The sequence below is a fragment of the Hemitrygon akajei genome, unplaced genomic scaffold (assembly GCF_048418815.1).
Source record: "Hemitrygon akajei unplaced genomic scaffold, sHemAka1.3 Scf000105, whole genome shotgun sequence".
NCBI classification, from domain to species: domain Eukaryota; kingdom Metazoa; phylum Chordata; class Chondrichthyes; order Myliobatiformes; family Dasyatidae; genus Hemitrygon; species Hemitrygon akajei.
Genome location: NW_027331991.1, coordinates 1,531,720 through 1,542,019, shown reverse-complemented (window position 1 = coordinate 1,542,019; position 10,300 = coordinate 1,531,720). Strand labels below are relative to the sequence as shown.

The 10,300-nt window shown below is 49.8% G+C and overlaps 2 protein-coding genes across 2 annotated transcripts in view; one reads left to right on the top strand and one right to left on the bottom strand.

Moving 5' to 3' along the window:
- LOC140723236 (uncharacterized) overlaps positions 1-10,300 on the bottom strand; it is a 701,392-nt gene that overhangs the window by 499,856 nt on the left and 191,236 nt on the right. The window lies entirely within an intron of this gene.
- Positions 1,118-6,470, top strand: LOC140723240 (NACHT, LRR and PYD domains-containing protein 3-like). Its single transcript, XM_073037839.1, has 6 exons — positions 1,118-2,977; positions 4,503-4,589; positions 4,745-4,915; positions 5,071-5,241; positions 5,398-5,565; positions 5,701-6,470. The coding sequence occupies exons 1-6, from the start codon at positions 1,170-1,172 to the stop codon at positions 5,786-5,788; spliced, it is 2,493 nt and encodes an 830-aa protein (XP_072893940.1). The 5' UTR covers positions 1,118-1,169; the 3' UTR covers positions 5,789-6,470.

Sequence of the window (10,300 nt, the reverse complement as noted above, 5' to 3'; positions counted from 1 at the left end):
ATAAGCTGCCACGACCTATGAAATGCTCCCAGTGGCGTGTGACTCAAATAGCCTCTGACAACCAAGTCCAGCCCCCGGCCTTCACATGTGGTTTAGCCACTAAGCACAGTGGAAGCATTTCTTCCGAAAGGAGAAGGGGCAAAGGCGGGTTACTGGTGCCTTACAGCCAGTCGCTTTGGGCAGATGGGGCTCCTTGGCCGTGATTGGCAGCTCACCCAGGAGCAAGAAAACTCTGATCTCAAAACTCCACTACCTTGCAACTGCACCCCTCATGGGGAAGAGATTGAGAGTAAACCCAGAGGGAAAATTCTTGACCTGGAGCCCCTAAAGCAGTCTGTTCAACACAGACTGTGGCATATCCTGCGACACCTCTGGTGCCGAGCAGTGTCAGTCTCTGCCGATCCTTTGTGTTCATCAGATGCACGGAGAGAGGGAGCTTGCTACATCGGCAAAAGCTTCCTCTCCATATCGGAGTGTCCTAGCTTGCAGGGGCAGGACATCCATGGTCGACTCTGACAGACGGAGGCCTCATAAGACAGCGCCCTACACCCCCACAGCAAGACTGATGAGTAGCAGTGGCCAAGACTTCACCACCCTCTGCCACAAACACAATGTACATCATTGAGACAGACTCTTCTAATTTCTTCCATTAACAGAGATTTCATCTTTCCACCAATCCTCCATCACTGCGATTGAAAACTAGCCATTTTCTTTCTTGTCGTTCCGATGGGTTATCGATCTGCAACTTCACTGTGATTCTCCTCCAGACGCTGCCCGACTTGAGTATTTCCCGCATATTCTGCTCCTGTTTTGATGCAAGAGCAGTGGACACCTGTGACTCCCCAGTGTGCAGACTTGCCAAAATGCAGAGTGTCCTGCTCTCCGTATTTCCACACAAGATCAGTATTAACATTATCTGTTAATGATGCAAGCAATCCTTTAAATATAGTGAAATGATGTTGTAACGGGGGTGCAGTCAGGATTGCAATAGGATATCAGAGGAAAGCTTACCATCACAAGTAATGAGTACCAGAATATGAGGATTGGACATTTTTCAGGGACATTCATTGCTGTTAATTCGGTTGTCTGTGAACAGAAATGTACTTCCTGTCCTAATATCAATGGAAGCATTGAATTAATTTATGTAATCTCAAACTCTGAATATTGGAATGCATTTAGGAATTTCTTTGTCCATTGAACCATTTAACATTTTGACAATGTTCTCTATTCCCATGGAAGATGTTCAACAGAAACACAAGGAGACTCTGCGGGCACAAACTGAAACACTGAGAATGAACACGATCCTGATGAGGGAGAAGGTGAAGGTTTTCCAGCTGGTTGATCGATACGCTGAGCTCACGGTCATTTCTACTGTTCGAGATTGGAAACTGGTGGAACATGAGCTGCTGGCAAGAGGCAGAGACCACGAGGAGTGGAGACAGAAACATCTCCGCGGAGAGCTGGAAAAAATCCAGACTGATCAGTTATTCCAAAGCAGTTTTTCCCGAAGTAAATCCAAATCTGGGAGTTCGGCAGCAGTGGCCGGAGTCCCGGGGATCGGGAAAACAACAATGGTACAAAAGATTGTATATGACTGGGCAACGGGGAAAATATACCAACAATTCCAGTTTGTCTTCACTTTCAAATTCCGGGATTTAAACTCTATTAACTGTCGAATAAACCTGAAGGAACTGATTCTAGATCAGTATCCTTACTTTGGGAATATCCTGAGAGAGGTCTGGAAGAACCCAAAGGGATTGTTGTTTATATTCGATGGTTTGGATGAATTCAAGCACAGAATAGATTTTGCTGACATTCGGAGAGATACAGAACCCAAGCACCAGTGCCCAGATCCCGAGTGGTGGTGTGAAGTGTCGGACATTGTGTACAGTTTAATCCAGGGCAAGCTGCTCCCAGGGTGTTCAGTGCTGGTGACCACCCGTCCCACTGCATTACATTTATTGGAAAAGGCTGACATCAGTGTCTGGGCAGAAATCCTGGGATTTGTTGGTGAGGAACGGAAGGAATATTTCATCAGGCATTTTGAAGATCAGACGGTGGCAGAAGCTGTTTTCAAACACGTGAAGGAGAACGAGATCCTGTACACCATGAGCTACAACCCCTCCTACTGCTGGATCCTCGCTCTGGCACTGGGCCCCTTCTTCACACAAAGAGTCAGGGACCCACGGCGAGTTCCCAAGACCATCACCCAACTGTACTCCTACTATATTTACAACATCCTGAAAAACCACGGCCGTGAGATTGAGAACCCCCGTGATGAGTTACTCAGGGTTGGTCAGATGGCCTTCAGAGGAGTGTCCGAGAAGAAGATTGTGTTTTCAGATGGAGATTTGATCAAGTTCAATCTGCAGCCTTCCCAGTTCCTGTCCGGGTTCCTGATGGAGCTTCTGGAGAGAGAGGATTCTGCCCGGAGCGTTGTGTACACATTCCCACACCTCACCATCCAAGAGTTTGTAGCTGCAGTCGCACAATTCCTGAATCCACCTCCCGGGGATATCCTGAAATTCCTCACTAAAGCCCACAACACGACAGATGGGCAGTTTGAGGTATTTCTCCGTTTTGTTGCTGGTCTCTCCTCCCCAATGACAGCTCGGGGCCTGGAGGAGTTTCTGGGTCCGTTTCCTCATCAAACAACCTGCCGGGTGATTGACTGGGTGAAGGAGGAGGTTAAACGCCAGAGTGGAAACACCCAGAGTGAAGCTGGTAAAAGGAGCCTCCTGAACACATTGCACTACCTGTTTGAGTCTCAGAATCGTGGACTGGCTCAGGCCGCTCTGGGATCTGTGGAAACACTTTCATTCAGTGGAATGACTCTGACCCCGATTGACTGCGCGGTCCTGTCTCATGTCATCGGACTCTGTGATACAATAAAACACCTTGACCTGGAGAACTGCCACATTCGGTGTGAAGGAATCCGGCGGCTGGGACCCGGGCTGCACAAGTGCCAGGAGTTGAGGTAACTTGATTTATCTCTCACTCTGAACTGTGAAACTGTTCCATTGCGTTGTTTCAATGTAAAGGAATTTCGGTAAATTTGTAGTAAATCAGATTGTGAAGAATTGTGACAAATGCCCAGGGGATCAATCAGTAATTCCCCAAGGAAGGGAAAGTGTTCTTGTTTCTTGTGAACGAATTTTGGAAATTACATCCGATCAGTGAACAACGGCCATTGGTTTAATGGTAGTAAACCATAGAAATGGCCGTGTTTCTCGCTGCCTGTGACACGTCCATTGACAATGTTCCTTCTCACTGTTACTGACACTCAGATCGACATTGACTGCAGCAGGTGGGTCAGAGATTCACATCCCCTGCCTAATGAGGGACAACAGACCGTCAGCAGACTGTCCAAGTGAGGAGAGAAATAACATTGTGAGATTGTCCTCCCCTGCCCTTCCTATTGGTGCGACTATTACCGTCAGTCCACCTGTGTGACTTTGCTCACTACCAGATACCTAGACCCAATGGGTGCATCTCCTGTCTCGATTATGATCCTAGGTTCATAACACCCCTTCGATACAATCTGTTACTGCATCCCGTACAATCTATCTTGTGGGATAATCTTTTCCCCTCTGACCCTTCTGTGGGACAACTTTTCCACATCCCCCTTCCTTATATGGCAATATTCTTCTCCAACTCCCTTCCTCCTGTGGGATCTCACTTCCCCATTCCCTTCCTGCTGTGTGATATCGCTTCCCCATTCCATTCCTCCTGTGGGATCTCACTTCCCCATTCCCTTCCTGCTGTGGAATTTCTCTTCTCCATCGCAGTTCCTCCTGTGGGATATTTCTTCCCTATCCCCCTTACTCCTGTGGGATCCCTCTTCCCCATCCCCCTTACTCCTGTGGGATCTCTCTTCCCCATTCCCCTTACTCCTGTGGGATCTCTCTTCCCCATCCCCCTTACTCCTGTGGGATCTCTCTTCCCGATCCCACTTCCTACTGTGGGATCTCGCTTCCCCATCCCCCTTTCCCCTGTGGGATCTCTCTTCAACCATCCCACTTCCTCCTGTGGGATCTCCCGTCCCCATCCTCCTGTGGGATCTCTCTTCCTCATCCCCCTTCCTGTTGCGAGATCTCACATCCACATTCCCCTTCCTCCTGCGAGATCTCACATCCACATTCCCCTTCCTCCTGTGGTGTCATTTCCCTTCGACATTTCCCCATTCACAATTCTGTCTCACTGTGGGACTTCCTCCACTTCAACCCTACTCCTTGCGACCCTCTCACATCAGGAACATTTTGTCTAGCCATCAGGGAATGATACAGAATATGTGGAGTTTACAGGGTCACATCGACAGACTAAATTACTGACATTCGGTGAATACCCTGGAGATGGGCAGTGAGGGACATTGACAGTGATGGGAACTCCTATCAGTGATTTACTGAAGGGTTTAATGTTTCCTGAAATATCCGAGTGAGAGAAATTCCCCGAGACCCACGGTTTGAATCACTTTGTTCATAAATTTGTCTGTTTGTGCTTAGACTTGGGGAGAATAAACTGGGAGATTCAGGAGTGAAACTGGTGTCTGCGGCTCTGAGGAACCCGGAGTGTAAAATACAGAAACTGGGGTAAGTACCAGACTGTGGCAGATTGTGTTTAGAGTCACTGGGTGTCTGACACTGAACATTAATGTGTTCAGTGATTGTGTTACTGATAAACACTGGGGATTTGTACCGTCTCCTGTCTCTCTGTGTCCTTCACCCTCACTCTCTCTCTTCTCCAGGCTGAACAATGTCGGTCTCACATATTCTGGTGCCGAGGATCTCGCCTCCGCTCTCAATACAAACACATCACTGACGGAGCTGGACCTGAATAATGATAAACTGGGAGGTTCAGCAGTGAAACTGGTGTCTGCGGCTCTGAGGAACCCGGAGTGTAAAATACAGACACTTTGGTAAGTACCAGACTGTGAGAGATTGTGTTTACAGTCACTGGGTGTCTGACACTGAACATTAATGTGTTCAGTGATTGTGTTACTGATAAACACTGGGGATTTGTACCGTCTCCTCTCTCTGTGTGTCCTTCCCCCTCACTTTCTCTCATCTCCAGGCTGGAGAGAGTCGGTCTCACAGATTCTGGTGCCAAGGATCTCGCCTCCGCTCTCAGTACAAACCCATCACTGACAAAACTGAACCTGAGTAATAATAAACTGGGAGATTCAGGAGTGAAACTGGTGTCTGCGGCTCTGAGGAACCCAGAGTGTAAAATACAGAGACTATGGTAAGTACCAGACTGTGGGAAATTGTGTTTACAGTCACTGGGTGCCTGACTCTAAACATTAATGTGATCAGTAATTGTGTTATTGATATAACACTGGGGATTTGTACCGTCTCCTATCTCTCTGTGTCCTTCACCCTCACTCTCTCTCATCTGCAGGCTGGTCAATGTCACTCTCACAGATTCTGGTACTGAGGATCTCGTCTCCGCTCTCAGTACAAACAGATCACTTATGTGTCTGGACCTGTCCTCAAACTCGCTGACAGACCGATCTGTCCCCGCTCTACGACGCCTCATACTGACCCTCCCGAGTCTGGAATGGATCTGGTGAGTGTTTGTGTTAATGTTGAATGTAATAAAATAATTTGTCTGTGAGTGTTGTTGAATCATTCACCCCAGTCCCTGATACTGACACTGTTGTGTAATCTATTCATTTCATCTTTATTCTTCCATCTGTTTCAGGCTGGTGGAGAATCGGTTCAGTGAGACTGGGGGGAAGGAACTGAGATCTTTGCAGGAACCCAGACCCGGACTGACAGTGACCGTGTGAACATCTGAATGTGTGAACATCCCCGCCCGCGGGATCGGGACATTTAGGCTGATACCCCGTCCTCCCCTTTAACTCCCGCCCTCCCCCTTAACTCCTGCCCTTACCTTTAGTAGCCACACTCCAGGTGTAATTCCCAACGGTTTTAACGGAACTGGCTCCTGTCTCGCACTCTGTGTGGTTGTTTGTGCCCCCGCAGTGACGTATTTCGGCCTCATGTCCAGTAGCACTGCTTCCGGGTTCGAGACTCCCCACGTTACACACCGGGGAAATACACAGACATGAAGATCCTGTGGACGGCGGTTTTATTTCTGGGACACCGGCGTCCCGGCGTGAGTTTATCTGGGGAGCAAATCGATTTGCTCCCTTTGCTGAGGACAGTGCATTCAGCAGACTGGTCGATGTAATGATGTTAAATTGACAAATCCCTCGGCAGTGACCCTGGATCTGCAGCGATCCCGGACACGGCCCTGAAATGTGATTTTATAATCATAGGTTCACCGATGCAGAGTGACGGTGAGAAACGGGACTGATTATTCAACCGGTCACTCGTTGTCGCCGGTCAGTTAATTGTGTGTGACTGTGAGTGAGTCGGGAGCAGCTTATTTATTCCCGCACGTCAGCAGCTCACACATTGTTTAATTTACATTTGTCATGATGAAATCAATAAACTGCTGTAACTTCCTGTCCTGGTGTCGGACTCGAGTCTCATTAAAGGAGAAACAGTGACCTGGGGTTACTGCTGACCCCACCCCCCCAGCCCCCGGTAAACTGCAATAATGGGTCTGAGCTCCTCACACTGGTGCAGCAGCGTCTCAGAGTCTGGGTGCCCAGGATCTCATCTCCACCCTACCCCGATCGTGGCTAACTGCCTGCGCAGACAGTTAAAATCGACCTTAATGTCAGATGTGATTTCACTTGGGTCCCGAATACGACAGGGATGGGGAAGGAATACCGGCGTTGAGCCACATCATTCCATCAGACTCCCAGGGTCAGACACAGAGTGAAGCTCCCTCCACACCGTCCCATCACAGCCTCCCAGGGTCAGACACAGAGTGAATCTCCCTCCACACCGTCCCATCACACACTCCCGGGGTCAGACACAGAGTGAATATCCCCCCACACCGTCCCATCACACACTCCCGGGGTCAGACACAGAGTGATTCTCCCTCCACACCGTCCCATCACACACTCTCGGCGTCAGACACAGAGTGAATCTCCCTCCACACCGTCCCATCACACACTCCCGGGGTCAGACACAGAGTGAATATCCCCCCACACCGTCCCATCACACACTCCCGGGGTAAGACACAGGAACAAAACGGTTTGTAGACCTCGAGTTGAATCAGATTATAGAGGAGACTCTCATTGTGTTCACCTTGGAACTGTAGCACACACACACACACACACACACACACACACACACACACACACACACACAAGATGAATATTTGTAGAAGTGGTCACAGAGATGGGGAGGGATGCAGTGCGCACAGACCAGGAGAGTGTGTGATTGGGAACAAACGGGCAAGGGAGTACAGTTGGGAATCATAACCATAGCAGCTAACAATCACATTTGATTTCAGGGGTCGAAAAGTCGCCCAGGATGAAATCGAAGTTGAGGATAATTTTGCAAAGCGGAACTCCACCCTTCCTGTCCTCTCCCACGGACCACAATCCCAATCCAATGCCAATATTTGCCATTCATTCCCAAGATCCACACTCCCAATGACACCACCCCTTCCCATTCACTCCACCCATCCACATTCCTAACGGGACGCACCCCTACCCATTCGCTTGCATCGTCCAAACTCCAAATGGGCCCCGTCTCTTCCCACTTACCCCACCATCTGCACCGCTTCTCATTCACTCCTGGCGTCCGATCTCCCAGTGGGATCTGGCCCTTCCCATTCACACTCACCATCTCCCTCCCATTTCCAACGCGAATGGGATCCTGGAAATTGGCGGGGACGCCTGAATTTTGTATTTGACAGAACTCGGAGCGGGGTTTACGAAATTTAACGAGAACGCCGATGGGTTTATTAGTTACGCGGAAAGTCGAGGGTTGTGTGGATGTTGACGGCTTTGTAACACTGATTATGCTCATCTCCTGGCGGAAACGCCGGATACGATCGGACGGAAGGACCTTCACACGCCTTTCTGAAGATGGGGGGTGGGGGAATACCTGTGAGAGAGGTTTATCGTTTCCGTGTCCCCATGCCGGGTGATTCATTGCGCCCGGTTCCCGGTGTCCACGTAACACACATGAAGTTATACAGGGAACGGTTCCCGCTCTCCATATCCCAAACTGGGAATTTTGCCAGGCACAGTTCCCGATCTCTGTCTCCACACCGAGAGTTTTACCGCGCACGGTGTCGGGTCTCTGTATCGACACCGGGAATATTACCACACACGTTTCCTGGTGTCTGTATCCTCCTCTCTCCACGACACTTAGAGTGATGACGCACAGGATCCGGAGATGAGGATGTCGGATTGGTCTCCATTGTTTGCGATATATTTATTATTTCTGATAAACAGTCTGCGCAATCGAGTGGAGGGTGGTCGAGAGTGTCTGTCCTGCGAGGGGCTCCTGATTGAAAATGGTGACCAGGGAGGGAACGACAGAAGGATTTAGAATGGTCACTAGGGAGGGAGTGAAAGGTTGACTGAAAATGGTCTCTGGGAGAAAGTGATGGGCTGAGTGACAATGGACGCCAGGGAGGGGGCGGTGGGCGGAATTAAGATGCCCGTGGTCACCTTGTTTCTCATGGCCGTCAGGGAGGGAGTGATACACTGACAAGAGAGTGGGAGTGACAGGCAGAGTTAAAATGACCGACAGGGTGGGGATGATGCACTGACTGAAAATTGTCACAGGGTGGGAGTTACATGATAATTAAAAATAGGATTCTGAATTAAAGCCAGAATATAAATCATAACTAGGGAGAGAGTGACGCGCCGACATAACGTTGTCACCAGGGAGGGGGTGACGCGCACATTGAAAATAATCACGAGGGAGGGAGGGATACACTGAGAGAAAATGGACGCCAGGAGGTGACAAATTAGAGGGAGTGGCGGCCCGACCTGAAGTAGTCCCTGAGTCCTTGGTTACAATGGCCGGCAGGGAGAGAGTGATGGACAGACTTCAAGTGGCCAACAGGAGGGAGAGACGCATAGGGTAAAGTGGCCGAAATGAAGACAGTGGCACATTGAGAAGAGAGAGGGGGTAATGGGTCGATGTAAAATGATCTGTTGGAAGAGAGTGACGCTCTGACATAAAATAGCCGCTGCTTCGCTTAAAATGTCAGACGGGGCAGTTTAGGATTTGTGATACCTTGTTTAACACGAGCGTCTGGAAGGGGGGAAGCTAGACGCCGATTGAAAACGGCCGTCACCATCGTTAATTCTGTTGAGACAAAGGGAGAGATGTGGTGACTGAACGAGAACCCGTTCGGCCGGGTTGAAACGGGACCAAGGAGGGAGTCGCTTAATATAAGGACGGGGCCTTGGATAAAGTGAGCGGCAGAGAAGGAGTGAAGGACACGTTGACTTCAAATGGCCGCTGGGGAGGGAGTGACGGCTTTGGTAGAAGTGAGCACAAGAGAGGGAGGGACGCGCTGATTTAAAATGGGCGAATCCTTGGTTAATGTGGCCGCCAGGGATGGAGTGAGACACTGACTTACAATGGCCACTGTCACACTCAGAATCTATGGCGAAGGAACATGCGGTGCCCATGGATACAATCCCGGGATCGAGTTTGTTATTGATTGTAATAACGGTATTTTAATTTGTGTTTTATATAGTCTTGCGTATTGTATATATGTGTTAATTCTAATGAGGTTTTTCATTGAATAAACTAATGTATATATCTCAGATATTCACACATACGCATATACATGTGGGTTTTGGGGAGGAGGGGTTTGGGAGGAAGAGGAGTGGACTGATGAGACGGTGAGCGTGGCGAAGTCACTGACTCAATAGGGGACGGAAAGGGGAGGGGCGAAAGTCCCTGTCACAAACTGGTGGCCGACATGGAGAAAGACGGGGTGATAAGGAGTGAAACGACAGGAAGGGAGCGGGGATGATAGTACGCGGAGGGAGAGGAAGTGACGGGACTAGGAGGGAGGGGGAGTAATGGAACGTGTAAGTGGGAGGAGTGATGGGACAGGGAGGACGGACAGTTATAGGACGGGAGGGAAGGGACTGATGGTACGGGGAGGGAGTGGAAGTAATGGGGCGGGGAGCGAGGGAAAATGGGACGTGGGGGGAGGGGATTGATGGGACGAGGAGCGACGGGATCTGATGGGAAGGAGAGGGAGGGAGGGAGGGCAACTGATGGGACGGGAAGGGAGGTGAAGTGCTCGGACTGGGAGAGAGGGGTCAGATAGGACAGGGCGGGTAGGAACAGGATGGGGAGTGTGGGGGGCGTGACTTACTCAATAGTGGTGGGTGGGTGGTGACTTTCCTTCGCAAATAAGACGGACGGCAAGAAAAGGGGGGGTTGTGGGCAAAGGGTAA